This window comes from Lissotriton helveticus, chromosome 9 (genome assembly GCF_964261635.1).
Source record: "Lissotriton helveticus chromosome 9, aLisHel1.1, whole genome shotgun sequence".
Lineage (NCBI taxonomy): Eukaryota > Metazoa > Chordata > Amphibia > Caudata > Salamandridae > Lissotriton > Lissotriton helveticus.
In genome coordinates this window covers 428,283,277-428,311,106 of record NC_136070.1, presented here as the reverse complement: position 1 = coordinate 428,311,106, position 27,830 = coordinate 428,283,277, and the positions used below count along the sequence as shown (strand labels likewise).

At 45.2% G+C, this 27,830-nt stretch overlaps 1 protein-coding gene across 3 annotated transcripts in view; it reads right to left on the bottom strand.

The window, feature by feature from the left end:
• The window catches only part of TRAF3 (TNF receptor associated factor 3), a 554,449-nt gene that overhangs the window by 83,299 nt on the left and 443,320 nt on the right, over nt 1–27,830 (bottom strand). For all 3 annotated transcript variants that reach the window (XM_078660220.1, XM_078660221.1, XM_078660222.1), the window contains exon 7: nt 9,619–9,693. In XM_078660220.1, the coding sequence (XP_078516346.1) occupies nt 9,619–9,693 (75 nt within the window). The remainder of the gene's footprint in view (nt 1–9,618; nt 9,694–27,830) is intronic.

The window sequence follows — 27,830 nt, the reverse complement described above, 5'->3', positions numbered from 1 at the left end:
ACTATGAAAGCCGTGCCAGGCGCAATAACATCCGCCTGATTGGGGTCCCGGAATCATCGACTGCTGCCTCGACGGACCTATTGGTGGAAGACCTGGTGCTGAATCACCTGGCGCCCAAGGGTCTCAGCAAGTTTTTCGCTGTCGAACGTGCACATAGGATCCCCGGCGGCACACCTAAATCGGGTGCTAACCCTCGACCTATCATTGCGAGGATTTTTCATTTCCGGGACAGAGACGCTATCCTGCAGGCTTCGCGGCAGTCAGGTCCCATTGCCTTTGAGAACTCTACTGTCAGCTTCTATCCGGACTTTACACAACAGGTCCAGAAACAGAGGTTGGGGTTTCAGGGGGTCAAGAAGAGACTCCGGGAAAGGTCAATGAAGTATGCCATGCTCTTTCCGGCCCGTCTGCGGGTGGTACATAAGGATCGTACTTTTTTCTTCGACCATCCTGGGGTTGTGAGTGACTGGCTTGACACGCTGCCTATGGATCATGAACCTTTTGAGGACTCTGGCAAGTCGGATCTGGCGGAAGGTGGCCCGACGGAGCAAGAGTAACTGTTGACTTTGACCCCATACCCTTCCCGTTGGCTTTGAACTGTGCTATGCTGTGTTCTTAATGTTTGCAAGTAATAGTAGTCTTTTTTGGGGGTGGGTGGGGGGTGAACGGGTCCTTTCTCCTCCTGGGTTTTCTTTTCGTAGATTAGTTGGGTGGTTGGGCGACAGGCACACTGCGAGTTTATGGGGCTCTTCGGTCTTCAGCAGGGGTGCGGGGTGGGGGGTATAGTTGTTTTGACATTGTTGGGGGGGCTGGGTTGTTTGTTTGAATTTTCTTGTTACTTGCAAGGCGAGGGAAAGGCGCACTCCTGTTTTCTGCAGTTGCTCTGGGTGCGGGGCCGGGGAGGGGCTGGGCACGGGGATGGGGGGTAGGGGACTTCGGTTATTGTGTTGGAACGTGAACGGGTTGGGGGATGGGATTAAGAGGAGGGTGGTGTTACAATTGTTGAAACGTTTGACTCCAGATGTTGTCTTACTGCAGGAGACTCATTTGCTCGGCAACAAGTGCTACGCTTTGAATAGGCGTGGTTATCGCCTTGTGGCGCACTCGGGTTTCACTTCGGGCTCTAGGGGGGCGGGCATTCTGGTTCGGGCCTCCCTCCCCTTGGCCATTGATTGAGACGGTTCGACTCGAGGGGGAGGTCACGGCCCTGGAGGAGGGCTTGGAATCTGGGGTTACCGCTGAGGGGTTACATCTACTGGAGTTGAAACAACATGAATACAGAGCTCTGGTCACTGAAGCTGCTAAGGAAATGGGGAGGGAACAGCAGGGACGCCTGTATGATGTGGGTAATAAGGCTGGGAAACTGCTTGCTTGGTTGGATAAGAGGGAAAGTGCGAGTCGTGTCGTCCCTGTGATTGTTGCGGATAATGGAGAGTGTTGTACGGACCCTGTTGATATTGTCGCATGTTTTGCTGACTATTTCCGCGAGGTGTACTCCCAGGTGTCTGATCGATCGGAGCAGGACTCCCACCTGTTATTGCGTGATATTGCACTTCCCCGATTGTCTGATATTGATAGGGATGCTCTGGATGCTCCGCCTACTGTGGACGAGATTGCCGCTGCTGTCCGTTCGGTCCGATCCGGCAAGGCCTCGGGCCCTAATGGGCTCCCCATTGAGCTATATAAAATGCGCCCGGATTCGCTAGCTCCTCATTTGCGCTCTATGTTTCTTGAGTCTTTGGAGGTGGGGTTTCTCCCGCCAGACCAGAGACTGGCCACTATTGTTGTCATCCACAAGGATGGTAAACCTCGGGATCGCTGCGCCTCTTTTCGACCCATTTCGTTGATTAATGCGGAACCTAAAATCTTGGCCAAGCTGCTGGCGACACGTTTGGCGTCCGTTATTGGGGACCTGGTTCACCCTGATCAATCCGGTTTTTTACCGCATCGTAACACGGCGCTTAACCTCCGAAGGTTGCATGGAGTTCTGGCGCGGGCTGAGACGCTACGTGAGCCCGCCATCTTGGCGTCCTTGGACGCTACGATGGCGTTTGATACAATAGAATGGCCGTATTTGTGGGCGGTTCTTGCTAAGTTTGGTTTCGGTTCGGACTTCGTTCGATGGGTCAAATTGCTCTACGCCGGTCCCATGGCCCAGGTGGCGGTCAATGGTCGGGTCTCTGCGCCCTTTGCACTGAGCAGAGGGACGCGACAGGGCTGTCCCCTGTCCCCCTTGTTGTTTGCTCTTGCCTTGGAACCGCTGGCGGCCTGGTTGCAGTGGGAACCGTCCCTGAAGGGCATTAGATGGAATTCGGAGTTTGAGGACCGTGTATCTCTCTACGCTGATGATATTCTGCATTATCTTACATCACCCCGTAAATCCCTCATTGTGCTGTTTGATGTCTTAACGTCCTTCCGCAAAAACTCAGGTCTTGTCATCAACTGGTCGAAGTCCTGTGTATACGTCCTGTCGGGTACCGCCCCCCTTCTGCCAAGCGGCTGTCCTATCGCGATTGTGGAAGATGGATTTAAATATCTAGGCATTTTTATCTCGCTGAGCCCTGCACTGCGGTTCGACCGTAATTTACTGCCCCCTCTTCAGCGCCTTCGGACAGATGTGGTCGCCTGGGGGAAACTTCCTCTCTCTCCCCTGGGTAGAGCGGCATTGTTTAAGATGATGTCACTGCCCCGATTCCTCTACGCATTGCAAAACACGCTTGACGTTGTCCCGGCTACATATTTCCGTGAGGTCGAGGGTTTACAGAGACGACTGTTGTGGGGGGGTAGGCCCCGGATTGCCATTGCTAAATTGTCGCTCCCGTGGTACGACGGTGGAATTGCTTTGCCTGATATCCGTCGCTATTATTGGGCGTCTCAACTGGGGGCAATAAATCATTGCATGTATGGCCCTTTGCCAAATCCGGCCTTCGCGATGGACAAATGGTTGTTACCGGGGGCGACTACAATAGAGCCCTCTACTCGAAACTCACCCCTCGCAACGTGACGGGCCCCACTAGGACGGCCGTCCAGGTATGGCGACATGCTTCCATGGCGCTTGGATGGACTGATAAATTGACTCGTGCCACCCCCCTGTACGCCTCTGATAGACTTGGCTCACTTTGGCAGTCCCGGGGGTTTGATAGGTGGGACTTGATTGGTATCAGCAGGATTGATGATGTTTGGACTAAGGGGAGAATGAAGACGTTTGAGGAATTGAAAACCGAGTACGCTTTGAGCGATCGCGAATTCTTTCGGTATGCACAGATCCGCCACGCGGTGCTCTCGATCTTCCCTTCGGGTGTGGAGATTCCGGAGTCGTCCCCGCTTGAGGACAGGGTACTGGACGGACATGTTCCTGATAGTACGATTTCGCTTATTTATAAAAAGTTAATCAACTCCAGGTCTGACCTCCTGTCTCGACTTAGAGAGGTCTGGACTGGTGATGGGCTAGAGCTGGACGATGAGGACTGGCAGGCGGCGATCTCCTCCCCTAAAGAGGTGGCCATCCAGGCGCGCCTTAGATTTGTGCAACTTAAAATCCTGCATAGAGTGTATGTCACTGGTCCCAGTCTGGTGCATATGGGCTTCTCTGTGGATGGTTTGTGTCGGCGTGGCTGTGGTCTCCTGGGCACCTTTTTACATATCATCTGGGAGTGCCCTGAGATAGTACGATTCTGGACCCGTGTGCACGAGGTGATGAGTGAGGTTACCGGGGTGCGATCGATGCCGGAAGCTAGGAGATGCCTGCTGAACGTATGGGAACCGAATGATTACTCCGTGTCGCAGCTTCGGTGGGTGACCTTGGGCAACATGATTGCCAAAAGAGACATTGCGCAATTGTGGGGCGCTCAGGGCCCGCCCGGACTTCAGAAATGGAAACAAAACATGGACTGGTGCATGTTCAGAGAAAAAACTGTGTATATTTCTCGTGGTACCCCCCGGAAATGGGGAAAGATATGGTCTCAGTGGAACACTTATCGTGGTGATATATGTGCCCCTCCTCTTCCTGACCCTGATGTTGCACCTATGTTCCCGTAACCCGAGGGTTCCTCCACACACTATTGTATACTGATTGCACTTTGTTTTTTCTGCCCCCCCCCCTCCACTGTGTAACTCTTTCCCAATAGAACGAACGCTCATTGGATTGTCCTTCCCGCTCCAGCACCATGTAATGCAACGTTGTGTATATTGATGTCTCTTTTTCTTCCTCCTTGCAAGTTGTTTGTGTTTGTGTTATAAAACCAATAAAAAGTTTTCACAAAAAAAAGAAGGAACAGTAGGATTAATGAAATAGTAAATTTAAGATTTGTAGTAACTGATTATCTTATATTCTTAACAAAGATGTCATGAAAATTAATGACGAAACTTAGTACTTAAATTGAGTTCATTGTAGAGTGCCATAACAAACTCGACAATCATGCAACTCATGCATGTAATGTGCTATATGATTGAAACTTTCAGTATATGTGCCTAACATTATAAAGATCTTTTAATCATAGAAATTACTTTCATTTAATGATTTCTAGAAATAGTTTGCATATTGCTACCTTTTGAAATAGTGGTAGTAGACCACAATGAGAGTTAACATTTTTTTGTAATAACCACTGACAACCTTACAAAATACTCATATATAATATGTTTGATTTATTTTTTTATGCTTGTATTTAATTAGGAGTTAATTTTACAAAATAAGAAATGTTAACTTTAAAAAGAATTTTAATTGATTTTCTCCTTAGGCTACGTTATTTCATAGCTTGATGTAAATGGATTTTGATGTTTCCTCAAATGTTGCTTTATTTGTTCTTAACAAGTAAGAGACTGTCTTACAGTATTTCTTTGTGTATGAATGGTAGGAACTTGACCTTTGGACTATATCCATGGAAAGCAACAAAGTAAATAAGCTATTTGTCAACTAACCAGTGAGGAAAGAATGGACAGTCATTTCTCATGATGAGCATGGAAACGTATGCTGAAGTATCAATTTGTACCTGGAGAACGGAAGAATGGTCACATGATGATCAGAACATTGTATGGTGGCTACCGATGTCACCAGTGACAATTTGGACTATAAAAAGTGACTTTCCTAGAAGGAGGGGGGGGTCTAGCTACCCCCTTTTCACTTTGCTTGCCTCCAACCTGCCTGTCGGACGTTCTCTATCATGCCCCTTGCCTTTTTGCTCTTGCTGATGAACTTGCCTGTGGGACAATTTGGAGTAGTTTGGTGAGAGACAGACTTGAACTTACCTAATTTATGCTCCATTACCCTTGCCCATGGACTTTTCACTAATGGACTTTAACTTGATCCCTTTGCCCATGCAAAGATAACCTGTGTGAACCATCCTCCTGCCTTTGTTGGTGGTAGAAATCTCTAATGATTGGAACCATCCTTTTATGGTTGCCTGTATTTAGCAATAGATTTACTTTGGCTGGATGTGTGATTTTATATTTCAAGCTGTAAGACTCATGACTGAGCTTCTTAAAATGTTACTTATATGCAGCAGTCACTTGAATCAGCTCCTGCCGCTCCACTGCTCACATAAAGGGCACGCTCAGGAACTCCCGTCGCTCCAATCCTGCGCAGCGCATAGTCAGATCAGTGGGCATGATTACAAGCAGACATGCGAGTGTACTCATGGAATAAGCCATCTCAGTTTAGCTTCCGCATTTACAACGATGGGGGTCTTCTTTCAAAATTAACATGCCTGATGCTGAATTATGCTTTTAAAGTATCAGGGCACTACTAAGGGAGCAGGGTGCAGTACTAGCATAATCTTAGCACATCTTCTTGATCGTAAAAAACCGACAAAACCCCAGTCAAGTCATTATGTGAGGCATATGATAGGGACACGCCTTTTACTGTGTAACGCTGAGACTCACCAGATTATACTATGTCTTGAAGATTGACGGAGGCAATGACTGCGAAAGCCAGTGAGACTGTGAACATGCACACACTCACATGTGCATAGGGGTAAAGGTATGCCCATGTGGGGCTATATCCCGGTAAATATTATGACAACAGAAGAGTGTTTTTTATTAAAAGGATATGTCATTTGCAATTTGGGATCAGGTGCCAACTTATCATGGTACATTGTTTTTACTTGTGTCTCCTGCAGGAACACTAAAATAGACATATACTGGTGCAGGGTGGAGTGATTGACCCACACCTTGAAGAAATTGCCGTGAGGTCGTTTCGCCTCGCAATGAAACATGTCGGTTTTTAATGGGCAGACACACAGCACTGAATAAAATTGAACAGCCAGTGTGATCTAGCTCGGTTTTAACTGGGACGGGCGGAGCCATAGTTTGGATCCCGTAGTCCCAATTTCTGGGTTGACTCTGCCGCACACTATAACTAACTGTCTGGTGCATAGGCAGTATCAGATATCACACCCTAGCACAGTGGTTCCCAAACTTTTTTGACCCACGGCTCCCTTGACCCATTGGCTGTTGGCCGCGGCTCCCCATTATGTTACTTTTTTATTCGGGTGGGTGGATGTAAGCCCAGCCTCAGCTCATTACCTAGAAATGCATTTGGAGAAATGGGTAAAGTGTTCAGGACATCTGAGTGCTCTCACCTAGTCGGTAGGTTGCTGGCTCGAGGGGGGTTCACCCTTCAGGGGTGCCTCTTCTGTGCTCAGTCCCGCGTTGCAGCCTTCTTTGCTCCTGCACATGCCCTTAGCACACAGCCTACACAGAGGCATTCAGGGGCATGAGCCGTTCTCTGCAGCCAATTCTAAGTCCTGCAAAGATAAGGCTGATGAACCTCCGCCGATCAGCGCTGGGACAGTTTTGAAGTCCCAATTCAAGCCCGTTCTCACCGCAGCGCCTGTGGTCCCGCCTAAGTGTGAGTGTATTCAGCCAGTGGGAGAAGGGAGCAGGGTTCCGCACATACGTTGCACTGGTTCTCGGGTTGCAGAGTTACATAGCTGCCAAAGTTTCAGATTGCTTATGTGTGACATTTTCCTAATTTCGGAGTAATTATGAGTGACATTCAACGACTATGAGTGACACTTACTTTCTCCCCAGCAAAATCAAGCAATAAAGATGTGAAAATGGCCTTGGCCCTTGCCCCTCTCAACCATACACTCCTCTGTATCAAACCTTGCAAGGCTCTAATTTTTACCTGCGCCAGACTTGCAATGTGCATATTTAAGTGCTTGCAGTCACATACGGAACATTGGAACAGTGGAATACAAAAGTTGCTATCCACCCTGTGCTAGAAAGGACAAAATGTAGAGATTGTACTGACCAATCGAAAATGTAATGAGATTAATGGAAAAGGATGCTTTTCTAATTTAGTTTGCCAAATTTGCCAGCTATTCAACACTTGAGCTATGTGTTGTTTGGCCAGGCTGGGAAGGAGGGTCACGGGCTGCAGAAGCATGCAGGAATTGAAGTGTGTCTGAGAGAATGCAGGAATTGAAGTGTGTCTGAGCCATGGTCGGACTGGCCTTTAGGGCAGTTAGGTGTTGGTTTTTTGTCTGTTTGTGGCCCTGTTTTGTGTTGTGCCGGTTTTCACTGTTGATTTGCCTGTCATTGAAACAAACATAGCAATTCTCAAATTCATTACATTTTCTATTTCTTGCAAAACACTTGTATGACGTGTCTGCGTTAAACCTTGTACAATTTGCAAGCTTGTCACTTAGTGACGCACTTTTATTCTCGTTCCTGGGCCTAATGTCTTTCTGTTCTAGTCTGACTCTGGTCGAAGTTCACGGAGAGTCACAGGCAGTGTGATCTCTCCTCGCTGGGAAATGTTAATCATCCGGTTTCTGCGGGCCAAGAGATGGACAGTAATTAAGTAGTGACACTCACAGGACCATGTGTGCCCCCTCAAAAACACTCATCCACGGCAATACGACCTCTTCTGAATAGTGGAATAAACAAGACCCTGACCCTAATAGAAGACGCTCAGTTAATTTACACACTTCGCACATTACCTTTTCCACGTTCCCAAGACGTGCGCAGCGCCCTTGGCAAGTTCTAACGGCGCACTGGGGCGTCGCAGCGCACAGTTTGGGTACCAATGCCCTAGCACCTAGTCCTTTCTTTCTTTCACTCAGTTTAACACAGTTTTTTTCGGGTTGGTGGTTGCTAATGATGAGAACCTGAGGAAGCAGGAGAGTACCTTCCTGCTCACTCCCATGGTGTTACTTCCGTGAGGCATCATCAACCCCCTTTCACATTTTTTCCTTCATTCTTACAGTTGCTCTGTGCATCTGTAGCGTGATCGTATCACATGAGGATATGGGTACCACTGTGGGAGACATTGGTCAAAACTAACGCACCAGATACATTTTAAACCCTTTTTTAAAATATGAATGGTGACCCATATCCTAATAGCACAGACGGTATATGACTAATCGCTGGCCCAATAGATTGTCTGAGATACCACAACAGATTGGTTAGGATCTGAGTAGTAGATTCACCACGTGAACAGGTCCTGTGTTGTGAAAGACTGATGTTGGGCCAGTCGGCCACAGGTAAACTTGCTGCTAATTAGCACTGCAGGACTAGAACACTGTGGGCTCTTGAGACTCGGTCTACTAGTGTGACTCACCCTGGGTGTTGCCTATATTGAATAGGGAATAACCACTACCGCTAGAAGCGAGCAGGGAGTGGGACCGGGGAAGTGCCTAAAGAAATGCTAGAGACCCTAACCTCGGAGGCACTGTGTAGTTGTTTGTGAATGTTGTGTTTTTCCTTCGTGTGGATAGCGGTAAAATACTTCTCTTTTTTTATGAAAGTGAATATTTGGCTGTACAATGATTTATTGCTGTGGCTGCACGCATTTTGACTTGTGAACCTGTGTTCAGTCCCCTGCATTCACACCTTCCCCCTAAGTAAGCCTTGGACTGCCTGGACTAAACTAACCCTGAGAGTCAAGTACTGAAAGGGGTACTTGGCCCAGTTGCTCAGAATCCATAGTAGGTTTGGCCCTGGGACGTCAAGAGTAAAAGGCCTCAGCCCCACGATTGGGCCCATTAATACCTGCTTGCCCTATGGCCCTCTACAAGGGATTCTGACAGCTGCCAAAGTGAATTAATTGTGCACTGTTAACATGCTGATGAGCTGCCTGGTTCAGAGGTAATGTTTGCACACACCAACCTATTCAAACTTTTATATTTACCTTTTACATAAAGATGTGCATGACAAGCTACACGGAGACGTTGGGGCGCACACCTGTTTTGCAGTAGTAAGTCAACATCAAGGCAAAAAGAGTCATACCTACATCAATTCTGGTTTGAAACAACATATTCCCTCTTCTCACTTACAGAGATATGTGCAGCTATGCACCTGTGCACGGGCAAGCTGAAACATAAGGCGGCTTCGCCCCCGCCACCTTCGCTCACGGTGAATGCTAGTCTAACGATTCTATAGATATCTTCAGGTTTCAAAGAGTGGTTTCAACGAATTGACACTTCCAGGCATCAAAGCGACAAAAACCTTGCCCAAGTTGTGAAGCCTCAAGCTGTTTCCTGCTGCAGAGTTTCACATTTAGTGCACATTGTTGAGGGTTTACAAGGCCCAGCTTTGTCTCAGATAGTGTTCTCGAGTTGAAGTATCTGAAAGAGTTACAGGTTTGCACGACAGAAGTTGTAATTTGAACATACTGACCTGGAAACTACAACCGTAACGTTTAAAACTGCAGGTACTTGGAGCATTCACACATTCAGCCAAATGGGTATTCAACTGCAACAGAGAAACAGAGGTAAAATGTTAAAAAAGCATAGTTTGGTAGCTTACCAATATAAAATGCGACAAATCATTCCGGTCATACTTGGTATGATATTTATCAAGCTACAGGTGTTCATATGAAGGCTTGACGTACAAAGCTTTCCATGCCTACCTTTTGGTAATGAGTTAGACTAGGGTAGGACCTACAGGAATATACATTAAAAGGGATGGAAAGTTACAATTAAAAAAAAAGATTTCAGACATTGTCAGCCAGAGTACAGTGCATCTCCAGATAAATGCCCTTTCCGGCAAAACTAGTCTCAAAGAATGTCCGAGACGCCCTCTGACAAACGGAGTGGGATTTACTGTACTTACTATAAGTACAGATTTAAGATACTGTTATACTTCTGCACGCATTCTGGGCGAACCAACAGATTTCTTATATAAATCCTGCTTCAGATATGACATTTTAAATTTAATTGTCAATTTGTTCATTTGAGATCCAGAGCGCTTTATTTTGTTCGAAAGCTTCAAGCTACGGGTATTAGAAGCTCGGTATCTGCAATATGTAAATTCAAATACCCGCCTTTCTGCCTTTTTTTGCTATTTTAGAAGTTAGAATAAGTTTCAGAAACAGTTACTCAGACGAGAGCTCCTGGCTGTTGCAGTTTTTGATTGCCACGTAAGAAACGACCTTAGTGCATTTTCCAGATTAAACCCCTTGTTATTGTACACCCCCTACATGACACTTTGAGGATGAAAATCGTTAAATGCCACTTCACCACCAAACGTCAATTTTGCTAATTGGCATCTCAATTGGTGATATTATTTTATTTCGCTGCTGAGAACCTTGAATTAACGTGACGCAACCCTGCCGCACGCACGCACTCTCAAATGCACTATATGTACTTGAAATAGAAATATATTTCATTTCCATCCACCATTGCGAAGAGACTTTTCGAAATGCTTTTATCCACCGCAAGAACGCTCCCAGGCCACAGCTGTTTAGTCTTCAAAAATGTCTTGAGATGGTAGGTTTCCCTAGGTGCCAGCCGAGCCTGGAGCTAAACACCACTTTTACCACATCCCAAGAATGCTTGTAATGTAAAGAAATATTTTTGATGTTTGCACAGAGTATTTTGAGGCATTTTCTGTGACAGTAGATAGGCCGACCCACATAATTGGCATAGTATGTGGAATTTCTCAATCCTTCAATTCCCCACATCCGTGTGGCCACCCGCCCCTATTGAATTATGATTGGGCCCCAGGGGAAGGGGTCCCCAAGACCCAAACCGGCCCAAGAGGGGGACCCCCCTCCCATTCAGTTAACCCCGGGCCCCTGGACATGGGGTCCCTAGGTATAAAATCGCCCCAGGAAGAGGGCTGTATTGGGCCCCACTCCCCTGTGCAGAGAAGGGAAAAACAGAGGGCAGAAAAACAAACAGCGAAGGAAAAAGGAAGGGCAGAAAATCCAGCAGAAAGGGCAAACAGAAGTCAGAAAAAAGAACAAAAAAAGGCAAAAAAAGCAAGCAGAAAGGCAAAACAGTGGGCAGAAAAACGAGCATGAAGGGAAAACAGCAGAAGAGGGCAAAATGGAGGGCAGGAAAACGAACAGACAAAACAGGCAGAAAAACAAGCGGAAAAGGCAAAACGGAGGGCAGAAGAGGGCAAAACAGACAGCACACAGACACTCACTCACAGAATCACGCACCCACTCACTGACCCACTGAGACACTCACACCCACTCAGACACACACCCGCTCACAGACGAAAGCACTCACTCATAGACCCACTCAGAGGCTCACACGATCACAGACCCACTTAGAGACGTTTGCACTATAAGTGTCCAATTGAATTGTAAAGCGGCGAGGCCAATGATCAACTAACTATTTCACCAATCCGTATTCTCCAGGTGACATTTTTTTTACTACAGCAGTGCAGCAAGAAGGGTTTGTATTGGACAAGTTGATAACACAGTGCTGTATATTGAACTATATGATGGGGATGGGGTCCCCGGGACTCAAATCAGCCTGGGGAGGAGGGCCGCGCTGCCACTCTCCCCTATTGAATTATGGCTGGGCCCCAGGGGAAGGGGTCCCCAAGACCCAAATCGGCCCAGGAGTGGACCCCCCTCTCTCATTCATTTAACCCCGGGCCCCTGGACATGGGTCCTCAGGTATAAAATCGTCCCAGGAAGAAGGGCTGTATTGCCCCCCCTCCCCTCTGCAGAGAAGGGAAAAACAGAGGGCAGAAAAACAAGCAGAAAAGGAAAAAGGGAGGGCAGGAAATCCAGCAGAGAGGACAAAACAGAAGGTAGAAAAAAAGAGCAGGAAAGGCAAAACCGAGGGAAGAAAAAAGAGCAAAAAAAGGCAAAACAGAGGCAAGAAAAACAAGCAGAAAAGGCAAACAAGTGGGCGGAAAAACGAGAAGGAAAGGGAAAACAGCAGAAGAGGGCAAAAGTACATAAATACATCACTTGCTAAAAATACTCTCATTAAGAGACTTCTGTAAGTAAAAAAAAAAATGCAATGCAATTACCAGATAGTTAATTTTCATTTATGGTAGAAATAAGTTTTGAAAACACCAGGGATTCATTTAAACCAGTAAAATAAGAATTAAAACATAATGTGCCCCTGGTGGCAGGCTCATTTACAGAAAGGAGGCCTTTCGGTAGCATACGCCTGTAGTTTAGGATTTTAAGACGCCATTTAAGTTAATTTATAAGGTTAGTTTCGCAATATCGCGCGTTTTCGTCCAGTCCAGCATCGCAGGGTTTATCGCAAGTCTACTTGTGAGCAGGAAGCAGGAATGTGTATTATTTTGAAGAAAGATGTTGATTAATTGTTTAGTACTTTGCTGACTACATTCTATATTTAAAGGACTAACAGTTTTCTATTTTGAGGAGAATATCGCCCTTCTAGATGTTCTTGGAAGCAATCGGGTTAACTTCCTTAGGGAATAGCTGCCCTGCAGCAAACTGATTCAGTCTTCGACTCCTGTGCCCCCGTCATCAGGCTTGAATTAGGTGTATTCTTCGTGAGCAGGCTTTTTCGCTTCCATGACACAATGCCCTCAATCAGCTGCAAGGCACAGCTGCAGTCCCTCGTGAAATGCGGGGCTGGGTCACGTGACTCCAGCAGGATGCAGGGTTACATTCTGCACTTTGTACAACACAATTTCTCTTACAGAAGCTTCCCATACCATAACGTCGGACTGCAATTAGTCAGGACTGATAGGGGTTGATACAACTAATCTGGATCCCATTATTTGGCTTTTTATTGTTAACATTATTTTTGAAGTCCATAACTTGTTTATTTTTTGTAATTAACGTTTAAGTCTAGCACCGAAACCAAACAAAACGGTTAAACCTGTTTTCTGAACCCTAAAACACAATATGCCTCTATCTATCTATATATCTCTCTTTGGAGAGATATATAGCTAAATATATACATATGTGTGTGTGTAATTTTTCCTGTATTTTTAATGGGTGGGGGTAAATCCCCATAACCCCCTCTCAAAAAATACGTTGCACCATTCTGAACCCGAAGAAAACTTTTCAACTTTTTGTACTATTCCTAAAAACAACCCTAATAAACCCTTAATACCTAGTTCATTCAACCCCTCCCATCCCATACATAATTACACCTACACTTAGTCATCACTTGAACCATAAAATAGGATGCGTGTGTTTATTTTCACAGGAAAAAAGGTTAAAGTAACATTATAGTTAGGTGAGAATTTCAGTGACAATGTAACCTTTTAAACACACAAAACCAATTAAATTCACCAGTTATAGTTATCTCTGGTAACTATTACTCATTTCCTAAGGTCACTATAACTCGCGCCCTCGCCAGGTACAGTTTCTTAATGTAAAAATCAATAATTTAATTACAGATGTTGCAGTGATATTTTCAATGATATCATAGCCGATGTCATGAGTGATGTAATAGGTGGGGTAATTAGCAGCGCAAGGTAAAGGAGCGAACAGCTATTTCTGCAAGCTCCCGCTGGACGGGAGTAATCTGTGCTTACCTGACCGCAGGAGTGCGGGTAGGGAAACTGAAATCTCATCCCACCCCGCTGGAGCATTTTTAAAGCTTCTCCTGAATGTGTGAACAGATATGCCTTCCCTGCAAGTGCTGCTGCAGGCAGGGAAGGCATGTTTGCTCCCTCCTGGCAGGAGATTTAAAAATGCTCCCACCAAGCAGGAGCAAACATATGTTTCCCTGCACCCACTGATGCAGGCAGGGAAATTACTGTCCCCCAATCTGTGAACCAGCACCAGGGGGTTGGGGTCTTCGAGTCCATAAGCGGCTCAGGTAGAGGGGGTCACGCTGCACCTTCCTTCCTGTTAAGTCTTGTTCGACCTCGGTGGATGGGGTTGTACGGCCCTCCCCTTCATTAAAATATCAGCCCGGGAGACAGGGTCCCCAAGGCGGCTTCGGGCCATGCATTCCCTCTTCCTAAGTGATATGTGGTGCACCGCTCCCCCACGCAAGGGGGGGTTTTAGTGGACGAGAGCCTGAGTTTTTTTTTTTAAACTCACAGCAAATTTGGGCATCGCCCCTGCAAAATTTAAATAAAAAGGTTTTTGGTCCAAGCGGGTTCACTCCGGGACCCCTACACTAGGTCTAGGGAATTAGGGTATCCTTACCCCGTCCCCTTATGCCTTCTTTTCACATCTGGCCGCTGCAAAATTGTCGATGATGTGGTGGCAGCCAATCAGATCTCTCCTTAAGATCCATCAGTTCTGTGGCTCCTCCACGACATAATATGTACAAAAGTTTGTGAGAATTAAAAGCTAAAAAACAACATAACTGATTTACACCAAATCACAAAAAGCACTCTTTCGCGATCAAGATCTAGCTTTCTGCCAAATTTGGTGTAAAACCGTTTCAGCAGTTTGAGCTTTACCTGTGTCTAAAGTTCCTATGGAAAAATTAATGGGGAAAACACGTTTTGGGACCCTCTCTTTTCTTGGCCCTCGCTTGAAACCAGAAACGTTCCAGGAAGGAGCGGAAGTGGGAAAAAAAATTGGGGGGATAGTTCAGTGAAGATTCTTCAAATGGCGCCAAAGAGATAAAAAAAAAAGTGAATTTTCCAAGGAAACACAATTCCATTGATAAAGGCGACTGCCGAAACGCGTCTTTTTCTGAATGTGTAGAGTTCATAATAGACTTTAAGAACTCACTCCCGTGAGTGCCTTCCCTTGTTTTATGAGACAGGGCAACGGATATAGATACGCCGAAACGTGTAGACGCTCTTTTACCAATTGTTTTTCTTGATGGAATAAACAAAATCCTGATTCACGCAAGCCCTGTTGAGTGCCGTTCCTCCCCGGTGGATATTGTGGAGTGGAAGTCTCTGCAATAATTACACTCCCAGGCGTTTTTCGGCACCCCGATGATTTGGCTGCACTTCGCCTAACACGAAGCTGGGAAATGGTGTAACCATAATGCGATGTGCCCCCTACCCTACAAAGACACGAAGGTATGTGCGCTGCGAGGGATCCAGAGGGGTCTCGATCAGACACACAAAACACTGCGTGTGCTACACTAACAGGCGGGAGTCGGCGGTACTTCATGCTGTTAGTTTCAGCGTGTTGAAGCACCGTTTGGGCTGCCAGTGAACTGTATCCTGGGTATTGTAGTTGCAAACGTGTTTCCATCATGGTGGAAGACGAAATAGAACAAAGGTTGAAGCTAGCCGAAGGGCTTTTCAGCGAGTCCAGTATAAGTAGAGGAGAAGCATCAGCGTCAACATCGAAGACCAGTACAGATGCAACATCATTCCAATCTATCACCACCAAATTGGAGAGACTCACCAAAACAGAAATCTCAAAATGGTGGGAGGTACAATCATTAAAGAAATACCTAGAGATTTTGTCTATTGCCCTCCACTACTGGAAGCAGGCTCAGAAATCTGCTAAAGCCCTGAACCCATATGCTCCGAACATCCCCTATGTGGTCTATCTACCAGACATGGTGTATTGTCGGAAGGCCGGGTACGGGACTGGATACGGGCGGGCATCTTCACAGTGGGGAAACTCTTCCTAGATGGTATACTGATGACACATGACGAATGTATCCGCACCAGAGCGGTGCCGGAGACTCTGTTCCTTACACATGCCTCAGTTGTACAGTATGTCCGGAAGTATTGGATAGTGGCACAAACGGAACCTCCTGCGTTTCAATTGTTGCGGTCCCTTCACATCATGGGCCATGGACGTCACTTAGTACGCTGGCTGTATCGCGGACACCAAGAGCACCTACATGTACCACTATTGCCTCTCTGGCAGAAGTGGGAACTAGCACTGGCGAAGGAATTGGAGGATAGGGAGTGGGAGGCTGCCCTGGAGCATCCCAGACGAGTGTCGACTGAAATCAATACAATTACTAATATTATACAGGGCCGATCTTACACCGCAGGCCATTCACAAGAAGTACCCCTTCACTGCTCCACAATGTCCCAGATGTACCCACCATCCTGCCGATTTTACTCATACATTTTGGTCGTGTCCTGTAATGGTGAGGTTTTGGACTGAAGTTACCCTAGGGCTCTCCACACTAATGGAACGCACCCGGTGGGACACCATGGAGGTGTGTCTATTGGGTCTCCTTCCACCCCCGAAGCAGGCGAAACTGTTACAGCACTTTGCAGGGTTAGCTCTGATGCTCGCTAAACGACTAATAACACAGCGGTGGAAGCCTTGCAGGTCACCACGGGAGGGCAAATGGAGAGAAGAGGTCATTCGCTGGGCGATGGCGGAGGGAGAGGCGTTGTCTCATGAGGAATATAGGGGATTAAGGAAAAGGCCAATTGCGCTAGAATGGGCCCAAGTGTTAAAGCAATTTAAGGCAGAAACGGAGGACGAAGTGGTGGTAGCCCTGGACCCCTCTGTTGAGCTAGCCGTGTCTGCCTAATACTGGCTTGGACAGTGATTCTTATGGGAGGGGTGAGCACGCTGGTGGGGGGCCCCCCTCACTCTTCCTCCCCTCTCCCCCACCCCCGGCCACAGAGCCACTCTCCTGGTTACCAATCGGATCCCTTCTTCCCGTCTCCTCCCCCTCATGAGACACACTGGAGCAGCACTGCCCTGGTTGACCCTAGAGGCCTTATCCTGGTGAAACAGGTTGGAATATTGCAGCCAAGTTTATGGTTCACAGTTTTATAGGGTGGGAAAGTTGTGGGTGGGGTGCTGTGGGAGTGTGTGGGGTAAGTAACATATGATATGCATAAATACAAAAATTATTGCTCTGAACGTATTCTTGTGGACTACATTGGGGTCATCGACTGGTAATTCATGTGTCAAGTAATAGTATGTATTAAGATGATGCCCCTTGGATACTTGTTCAACTATGTAAGCAATCGGTCCGCGTAAATATACCAGAATATATAACTGTGTATTGTTTCATAATATCCAATAGAAAATGTTAATAAAATTGGTTTAAAAAAAAAAAAAGAAATACCTAGAAGTTGGCAGGGTGCCAATGGGAATTAGAATCATCACTCCCACCTATGAAAATCCCCATCCGGACCTCATAAAAGAATGGTCTGAATTGAACACAGAAAGCTCTCAGAGGTTGATAACCCTGCTTGTGAAATATGCTGCAATTGACAGAGAGAACATTATACAAAACATCATGAACTCACAGAACAATTACACGATTGGAAGATAAAGACAGAGTATCGAAATTTGAAAAAGAAATTAAAATAAGGATGAAGAATTATGAAAAAATCATCATGGAAAGGAAAGTTCACAAATTTCAACGTGATTGTAATGATTATGAGCAAGGGAGAATCTATAAGTTTTTGAGAAAGTTCGATATCACCAGGCGAGAGAGACTAGAAGTTAGCAATCGAGCAAGATAGGACAAAATCCTAAATGACCTAAGCTCTGACACGAGGTCAGAATCTGATCGATATTACCTCGTAGACAAAAGATGGCCCACAACATCAGTTTACGATGAATTTTATTTTTTAAGGTTGGGCAGACTAACAATCCACAAACTCAAAGGGAAGGAAAAAGAAGAAGAGGAGGCAGAAGCCAAGGAAAAAGACAACGGAAACTCACTGGGAGTATTGACGAGGAGCCACACCAAAAAATAGTGGATTTAAATATGGTAATTAATTTATCAAACGAGACTCTAACTAGTGAAGACAAACAGATACTAGAACTGGGTCTTTCATATTGTTTATACATACCATTTGATTATGTGCGAAGCCGCATTGACCTGTATATGTTCACAAGAAAGTTGAAATTAAGAAAATATTTCAAGGGCAAACACAGACCCAGTATAGGGACATCATTACCTTCTGGTCAAAATGTGTTTACCGTTGCTGATGCAGATCTTTTGAATGATTTGATTGATCTAGACTAAGAAGGTACAAATGAACAGGCAGGAACTAATGAAACTAATGGACCACTGGAATGTTACAGTTGTGAAAGAAGTGTTATCCCCTTTAGATTAAAGTCCTATTTCTATCTCTCAATGCCTCATGACAACTTGAATATCTTTAATGAGAATGTAATTAATGATTTGAAAAAACGTAGACATCAATGTAGTTGAGGAACAAGAGTAAATACTGATTTCAGACAAAAACTTGATAAGGTACTGACTACATGGTCCAAGAAGAATAAATAAATGTTACGTGCCTCTGATAAAGGAGGTAACATAGTGATTTGGCCAAGGGAGATGTATTTGCAAAAAGCTTACAACCAACTAAATGACCAACAATGTTAATGTAAGATCACCAAAAGAGAATATGAGGGGTTGAGAGAAACATTCTATAAAGATCTGAAAGGATGGCGAAGATAATAACCTGATCAGTAAAGAAGAATTTGACTTTCTACATGTAAAACATTCACGGTTGTCAATTTTGTACCTTTTACCGAAGGTGCACAAGAGCAATGTCTGTCCTCCTGGCAGACCAATCATATAAGCTATCAGGAGTTTTGTGGAAAACGTATCCAAATACGTAGACTACTTCCTACAATCCTATGTATGTGTATGTGTTCTACCCTCATAAATACAGGCTAGTACGGATTTCTTAAGACATATTTTTGACATACAGTGGGAACCAGATGTTCAGAGGGTTTGTCTGGATGTAAACTCATTGTACACCAGCACCCGTCACAAAGACGGTATCAATGCCACACGTCATTTCTTAAGAACAAGACCCATTCAACACCTGAAACACAATGAGATGCTTGTTGGTATTAAAGAGTGGTGCTTGAATAGCAATGTATTCTTAAATAACAATGAGATTTTCCAACAGGTACAGGAGACTGCAATGGGCAACTGCCTGGCCCCAGCTATGTGAATTTACAAATGGGCTGGTGAGAGGAGCAGGTGCTCCATAACACAGAAACACATGACTGGTCATCAAACATCGTCATTTGGCTGAGGTATATTGACAACCTCTTCATATTAGAGAGAGGAGACACAACATCAGTTGAGGAATTTGTGAAAGTAATTAATGTGAATGACCTACATTTTCTTTTACCTGTCCCATCAGCAACAAACGCATTGATTTTCTTGACATTAGGTTGGAAGTGATTGGGGACAGAATTTCAACTAGAGTATATAGAAAAGCAACCTCAGGTAACTCAACCCTACACGCCACTAGCACACATCCAGGAGCTAAGAAGGAGCATTCCCTACGGGAGACTGCTAAGAGCCAAGAGAATCTGTTGCACCCAAGAGGCATTCTCAGTAACTGAAAAGGAAATGACAATGAGATTAAGAGCAAGGGGATATGATGAGGTGACCCTAAAACAAGCAAAATACCAGGCTAGAACCAAATCGAGACAGACTTGTTATTTAACACACAGTCCATTCCAAAGTCACGGAGGAAAGAGAGGGCGACTGCAGATGCAGCTAGCAATCCAACTGAGCCATGCAGATTTATCATGACTTTCAGCATGGCACATCATCAAATAAGAAAAATCTTGCACAGACACTGGCATTTGTTAAATCAAGATTCCACAATAGGGGTGGAAATGGAAGATAGAACTGCAATAACTAATAGGAGAACAAAGTCTATCAAAGACAGCATAGTCAAAAACCAGATGCCAGAGAAAACTATTTGTCTTAAACCGGTCAGAAGGTTAACAAAATTTAGTAAATGCAAGGCATGCACACAAGGTATGAATGCCACAACAGTGAACCAAGATTTGGGTGAAAAAATAACCATAAACAAATCCTTGAACTGCAAATCAGAATTTGTAGTATACGTTTTAATTGGCCCAGTGAAAAGAAATATGCAGGCAGCACCATACTACAATTGCACAAGATAGTATTGCAACATCTTCAGGCAATTAAGAATGTAGACGAATCGTATCCTGTGGCTAGGCATTTCAAACAACATCATGGTTGCAATCCAAGCCATTTGCGATACACAGTGATTGATCAAATAGAGAAATCAAAAAGAGGGGTGTCAGAGAGAGAGCACTTAGACAGCTGGACCTAGTTTCCATAGGAAAAGCGTTTTTTGATTTGAGAATTACTTTGGCGCAGGTTAACAAATCTTGGCGAATTTTTCAAAACTAATGGGGCGTCACGTCAGCTGCTGTGTCTTAAAAATTTCAGAGTGATCCATCAAGTGGGGGCCGAGGAAAAGGGGGGGTCCCAAAAAGCTTTTTCTCCATGTTAATTTCCATAGGAATGTTTAGAAACGGCTACAGCCTGAACTGCTGAACATAATTACACCAAATTTGGCAAAAAGGTAGCTCTTGGTTCAGAAAGCACTCTTTTTGTGTCAATCCGTTCAGTAGTTTCTGAGAAATGTAAAGATTATTCAGTTATACAACTGTGGCCGTGGTGGACCAACAAACACCCTCCCGATCTCTTGCCTGAGATCTGATTGACTGCCAACACTTCAAACCAGGAAGAATTGGCAGCCATCTTGTGACTTAGTTGAACCGGGTCACAAGAAAAAAAGGTAAAAAAACAAGAAAAGGGGGCAGGTTAGAAACACCCTGGCCCCCAAGGCCTGTTCATGGTGTCCCACAGGGACCACTAGGGCCAAATACAGCATTTATTTCCCAGCGGATACGTGGTGGATCCGCAAATCCAGCTGAAAATGCCAAAACAAAATGAAGTGCCCAGGGCCAAGAAAAGGAATTGGAAATGCGGTGGGCACGTGGCCCCCACAGCCCCGGGGAATGCCACCTCTCCGGGGCTAATTATGTGAACTGTCGGGGGCACGTCGCCCCTGCAATCCCTTGGACCGCCAGCACCCAGGGCTTTGTTTACAATAATGTGCAGGGACTCCTGCCCCCTCACATAGGCCCGGAGACCACCACCTTCCCAGAGCTATTTCAAGGATGGGAGGGGGGCTGCACGGCCCCCCTCCTGGAGCCATAAGTGGCCCTAGGGACGCCACCCCCACAGGGCCGGCTCCAGCAATGTCCCGGGGCACCCACCCTCCGGGACATTGCAATTTGCTATGGCTTCGCTTCATGGAAGTGAGAGCATTGAAAAATGCTCTTGCTTCCATGAAGCGAAGCAGAATTGCTTTTGGGCTAAGGGGGCTGCATGTTTGCAGCTCCCTCTGCCCAAAAGCAATGCCGGCTCTTGCATGAGGCTGGGTCCCGGCAGAGAACGTGGGGCCTTGAGGCTCCCCGCGGTCCCTAAAGACTTTGCCAAGCCCCGGGGGATGGGTTCCCTGGGCAGAAAATGGCCCCGGGAGGGGAGCCACTATGCTCTACCCCTTTTTTTGGTCGGGCCCCGGGGATGGGGTCCTCGGGGCGGCCCCCCTCCCTTAAAGTAAAATATATATTAAACAAAAGAGGCATGGCCCCAGGGGATGGAGTCCCCAAGGCCGAAAATGGCCTTGGGAGGGCGGCAGCTCAGTCCCCTCTCTCAAATACAATTGGCCGGGCCCCATGGCCCCCTCCCCTTTTGAAAAAAACTATAAACACAGGCCTGGCCCCCAGGGATGGGATACCAGGGGCCGAAATCGGCCTCAGGAGGAGGGGCAGCACGGCCCCCTTCCTTTTTATTTAAATAATTTAAAAAATAGGTGAGGCCCCTGGGGATGGGGTCCCTGGGGCCCAAAAGGGTCAAGGGAAGGCCACACAGCCCCCTTTCTGAAATAAAAAGAAACGAAGCCGGCAACTCGCCAGAGGCCCCGCCTCCTTTCTCCACTATTCTGCAGATGTGCCTCCTGGCGCGTTTTTGGTTGGGGGGTGAAGTCCCCTTTGCTCCTGAGGGTCCTTTGGGGCCAACTAGCCCACCTGTTACATCCAGTAGGCCCTACACAGTGGGATTGCGGAGAGGTGGTCTGAGGCTACACCCCTTTTTCACAACTCTACGAACGCGCCTCTTGGGGCAATGCTGGTGGGGCGATGAGGTCCCCTTGCATCCTGAGGGTCTCAGGAATAAAGTGGACTTCATCCTCCAAGAAGCAGCGCGCCAGAGGAGAGTTTGCAGAGTGGTGGAGAAAGGGGGTGTGGCTTCTGACCACCTCTCAGCAATCCAGGAGGGCTAGTTGGCCCCCAGGGACCATCAATAGGCAAGGGGACTTCATCCAATAATAGTAATGAGCCAGGAGGCACATTTGCAGAGTGATGGAGAAAGGGGGTGTGGCCTCAACCGACATTTAAGCAATCCCACTGTGTGGAGCTTACTGGAGGTAACAGGTGGACTAGTTGGCCCTGAAGAATCCTCAACAGCAAAGGGAACTTAATTCCCCAACCAAGAGCGTGCCAGGAGGCACGTTTGCAGAGTGGTGGAGAAAGGGGGCATGGCCTATCAGAAACCATCAATCTTGCTTTTTGGGGATTACTGGAGATAATAGGAGGGGTAGTTGGCCCACAAGGACCCACCTTGGGGACCAACTACCCCTCCTGTTACCTCCAGGAAGTCCCACACATTGAGATTGCTATGAGGTCTTTGGAGGCCTCACCCCCTTTCTCCACCACTCTGAAAACGCGCATCCTTGCGCTCTACTGTTTGGGGGATGAAGTCCACTTTACTCCTGAGGGACCTTGGGGGCCAAGAAACCCTCTTGGTACCTCCTGTAAGTCCTAAGCAATGGAATTCCTGATAGATGGTCGGAGGCCCAGCCCCCTTTCTCCACCACTCTACAAATGTGACTGCTAATTAAAAAAACTTTAGAAATTCACTAAAAAAACAAAGGTTACAGGAACCTTATAATTAGCAAATAGAATTTAAAAAACCTGAGAAATTCACTACAAAAACAAAGGTTAAAGGGACGTTATAATTAGCAAATAGAATTTAAAAATCCCAGGAATTCACTAAAAAAGCAAAGGTTACAATGACATTATAATTAGCAAATAGAATTAAAAAAACCTTAGAAACTCACAAAAAAACAAAGGTTACAGAGACGTTATGTTAGCAAATAGAATATAAAAACCTTAGAAATTCACTAAAAGAACAAAGGCTACACTGACGTTATAGTTAGCAAATAGAACTTAAAAAAAACTTGGGATTTCACACAAAAAAAACACAAAGGTTACAAGGACGTTATAGTCGGGTCAGATTTTAGTCATAGAAAAACAGAAATTCAGCCGCTATAGTTAGCTGACCTAACTATAACTTGCGCCCCCGCAATGCACCGCTTATGACCTCACATATTACATTACTCATGACATGGTCAGTAACACTGATGACATCAGTGATTACATCATCCACAGAATCTCTGACGCAACCACTCCCACCACTATAGAATCTTTTATACAACCACTGCCACTCCCACACAACATTTCACAAACCCATTCAGAGCCATATCAGTACTTACACACCCACTCACTGATTCATTGATCTGCACACACATTCACTCGCTCACCCATACTGCAACTCATAGACCCGCTCACGCATGAATACAGCCATTGACATATCTACTCATACACTGATACAGGCACTCACACAGAGTACCCCATAGAGCTAACTATACACACCTAGACACCCACCCATAAAGTCAACCACACAGCCGCTTACTCACCCAAACAGTTACACACCCACTCACTTACTCATACAAATAGTAACACATAATCACTAAGCTATAGTGACTCATATACCCTGTCACTCACATATACTGCTTTTCACATAATCAGTTACTCACCCATACCGACACATGCACTTAATCACCGACACAGCCATACAGACACTAACTCAACCATACACATTCTCACAAAGGCAATAGTACCGCATACAGCCACTGACTCACCCACTCACTCATCCATACAGGCAGTCACACACCTAATCACCCACAAACACAGACACCCAGACAAACATAGAGGTAGTCAGACAACCAATCACCCATATAGCCATTCATGTACCCACTAATACACTCATATCCCTACTTAGACATCAACTGACAGACAGACAGATACACATATTCACACAACCAGTCACTCATCCATACATTCACTGAGACATCTAATAACTCACTTATATAGTCAGTCACGCACCCACTGACTCACCCATACAGTCACTCATACACCTACTGTCTCACTAATACACCTTGGTATATATATTTAACACGTGTGGGTACTTGTTCCGATGAGGAGAGGGTACAGAAAACATTAAAGAAAAGGTGTGGTAGGAATATATGGTTCGGGGGGTGGGGGGAATCTTCCTTATTTGGAAGTGTTGCCCTCACACACCCTTGTAGGTGTCATGCTAAAACATTAGGCGTTTTGCTCCTTGTGGGGCCGGCGCTGCAATGCCCAATGGGCCCCGCCAGAGGGCTCTTTGTCAGAGAGCTTTTCTTGTATCAGCCGTGACGGTGCATGCAGGTGTGTTGGGTATAATGTGTAAGGTGGAGAGTGTGATCTTAAAATGACCTAAAGGAGATCACATTTTATTCAGAGACTCTTTGGTAAGAGATTTGCCTCCATTTGGAGACAAAAGATAGGAGACTACAAAAGAACCAAGCAGGATGTTTCTGTGAATGATCTCAGTTCTGATGCAAATTCTGAGGTGGAGCAGGAGGATCAAGCCCGCAAACAGTTTAACAATGGGGCAATACATATCTCAATATCAAATACATGAATTCTTTTCTTAAAGGATGGATCAAAGGAATCTCACAGTCCCAGAGGAGGGGTAAAGAAACCAAACGGAGGAAAAAACAGAGGAAGGGGGGGCAGGGCAAAAGAAAATTGTGGAGAGCAGATCGTGAGGGTAACTCAGAACAGCAGGAAGTAACACCAGCTGTAAGAACTGTATTAAATGTAATGAGTGAAATTCTCTCAACAGCTGAAACACAGATTGTACTATCACATTGCCATGAATCAAGCAGTTTCTGAGCAGCGCCGGAGAGAGACTGAACCATGCTGCCATTTTGATGTGATTTATCACCATCATGGAACTTGCTTCATTCAATGCTCCTTGAGTCCAACCAAAGGTGGACCAATCCCTTAAGACCTTTCCTCTATTAACTCTGGCTGTCCCTGGTATCGCCTTGTCCTGAGGAAGACCCGCCGTGCTTATTAGTAATTCACGCATCTTTTGGGGTCGAAACGTAGACGTACTAGCGATAATCCTGACCCTACTCTCTCCGCCGCACATGAAATGGAAATTTAAAACCCAAGCAGTTAGGAGCTTCATGTACCTAGGGATGGATTTCCTCTGAATGATCATTTTCAACAATTCGTACAGCACTGTATATATATCCTGTTCACATGTAACACCTTTTTTCACCAAAGCACCTGAGCTGTTTGAACAAAGTGTATGTTCATGAACTCTGACAGCCGTCTAATGTCAGTTCCACACCATAAAATGTAAACGAATATATGGATTTTTCCTTAAATACAGACTGTGTTTGATTCAAATTTGGTGTGTCAGTGATTCATGTTCCTTGTCTTTTTTCCTTTTTCATTGATTATTACTGAAAAGTTTGAGTACTGTTGTTTTGCATTGGTTAATATTGAGTATACCAAGAATCAATTCTGTTACCCGACAGAACCAACTTTCTCCACATTCTTGTACACCCAGGTTCTGAGGGACACAGGGCCACCCCATTATACTAGATGTATGCCCAGAGCACGATGGATTTGTATAAATTCATTAGGAAATTTAAGCTAATGAAACTATATGATGAGAAAAGGATTATGAAGAAAACAAGGCAAGGAATCAAGACTAACTAAAGTAATTTATTGATATCAGTTGTTGACCTGATGAAGGTTTGATTGCTTTAGTACAGGAAAGTAGGGGGGTACAAAGTAAGGTATATGAGATTTTTTTGGACTTGACCACGTTGAAAATGAGGACGAAGGCTCAGACTTTAGGGGAAATCAATGTTTGTTCCTCAAACCCCACATGATAATACAGATACCTTTTTAAAGGTCCTGATTAAGAAATAAAAGGCAATATGTTGTAGTTCAACAAGAAAGAAGAAATACTGTATTAATAAAAATAGAGAATACAGATGTACGATTGAGAGGTTACAAAATTGTAACAAAATGGTGGTGAAAAGCTTTGATAAGACTGGAAATGTAGTTCCGTGGTCCAAAGTAATGTACATGTTTGAAGCATATAAACATATTAACCCCTTGGCCGCGGCGTTAATTCTGCCGCGGCCCTAGGGGGGCGCGCGGCGCCGCCATGCTCGTGACGGGACCACTCCGTCACGAGCCACAGTGGCGCTGTGCTTGTGATGGAATGGTTCCGTCACGGCCCCGCCCGCTCAATAGAACACACCGAGCAGGCACAAAATCAGCGCTGCGCAGGCGTGGCGGTCGGGCCGTAACGGAACCATTCCGTCACCTGCACAGCACCATCGTGGCTCATGACGGAATGGTTCCGTCACGAACATGCAAGGGGTTAATGATTTAAACTGCTATAAAAGAATAACCATGGTAGAATACCTGGATAGGTAAAATTAATTTGATTGTCAGTAAAAACAGTGGAGAGATCAATGCCTAATACATTTTGATGAATATTGCATTTTGGAAGCAGGATCACCCTAAACTCGGTCTTTTTTACCTTATTACGAAATATTCATGAGAATGTTCATACTTCCCACAGAACGCCACATTAAAGCAGTGCAAGGAGAAATGTTTGAAAATGGATCTAGTAACATAGACTCCGTGTTAAATCCTTTGGCATCAGGTCTTCCGTCACATGTAAAAGATTTGTCTGATTTTTTAATGGAGAATCTTCTACGTTAATTTTGAAAAGGTTAAGCTGATTATAACACTGGATGCAACATCATTATATACCAGTATATGTCACAAAGATGGTTTGAGAGCAATGAAACATTTTTGAAGGGTGAGACCCAAAAAAACACAGTATGGTGCTTTTGAAGATGCTAAAGTATTGCCTCACTTAGAATATATTTGTGTTTAATGATTAAATATTTGTACAGCTTAGGGGTAGAGCTATGGGCACCTGCTTCGGCCCAGCTATGCAAATTTGTATATGGGCTGGTGGGAGAAGAAGGTGGGCGGGGGGCCCTGAGTTGGAGAAATGGGCAAACAATATTGTACTTTGGGTGCACTTCATAGATTATTTATTCATAATTTGGAATGGAAACCGAGCAGAAGCACTGAAGTCAGTAGAGGTGATTAACCCCTTCGACGCTCATGACGAGCTCAGCTCGTCATGAGGTACACCTCTTGTACACTCATTACGAGCTGAGCTCGTCATGAACCGCGGGTTTTCGTAATCTTCAGCGCACCGCGGTAAATCGTACCGCGGTTAAGGTGTTCATAAGAATGATTTGAATTTGATATTTGCAAGTAAAATCAGTGATAAGGAAATTTAATTTTCAGATGTTTTAGTTATAGTACAAGGAAAGAAATTGACCACTACTCTTTTCAGGAAACCTACAGCAGGAAATATCATTTTATAGGCACAGTGTTTTCTTCCAATACCATTGATCAGGAATATACCATTTGTAGATCTGTATAGAGTCAGTAGGATCTGCAGCAAAACACAGAACATCTGAAAACAGAAAAAGAGATGCTGATGAGAATTAAACAAAGAGGATATACGAGTGAAGTTTTGAAGGGAGTCTCAGACCGAGCAGGAAAGTGTAAAAAAGAAATAGCACTGTTTAGTAAGAAAGCCAGCAAAACACAGGGGACAGAGCTAAGATTCATGATGACATATAAGAGACAACATCAACAAATCAGAGCAGCCCTAAATAAACATTGGCACTTAATTCGAAGTGATCTGAAT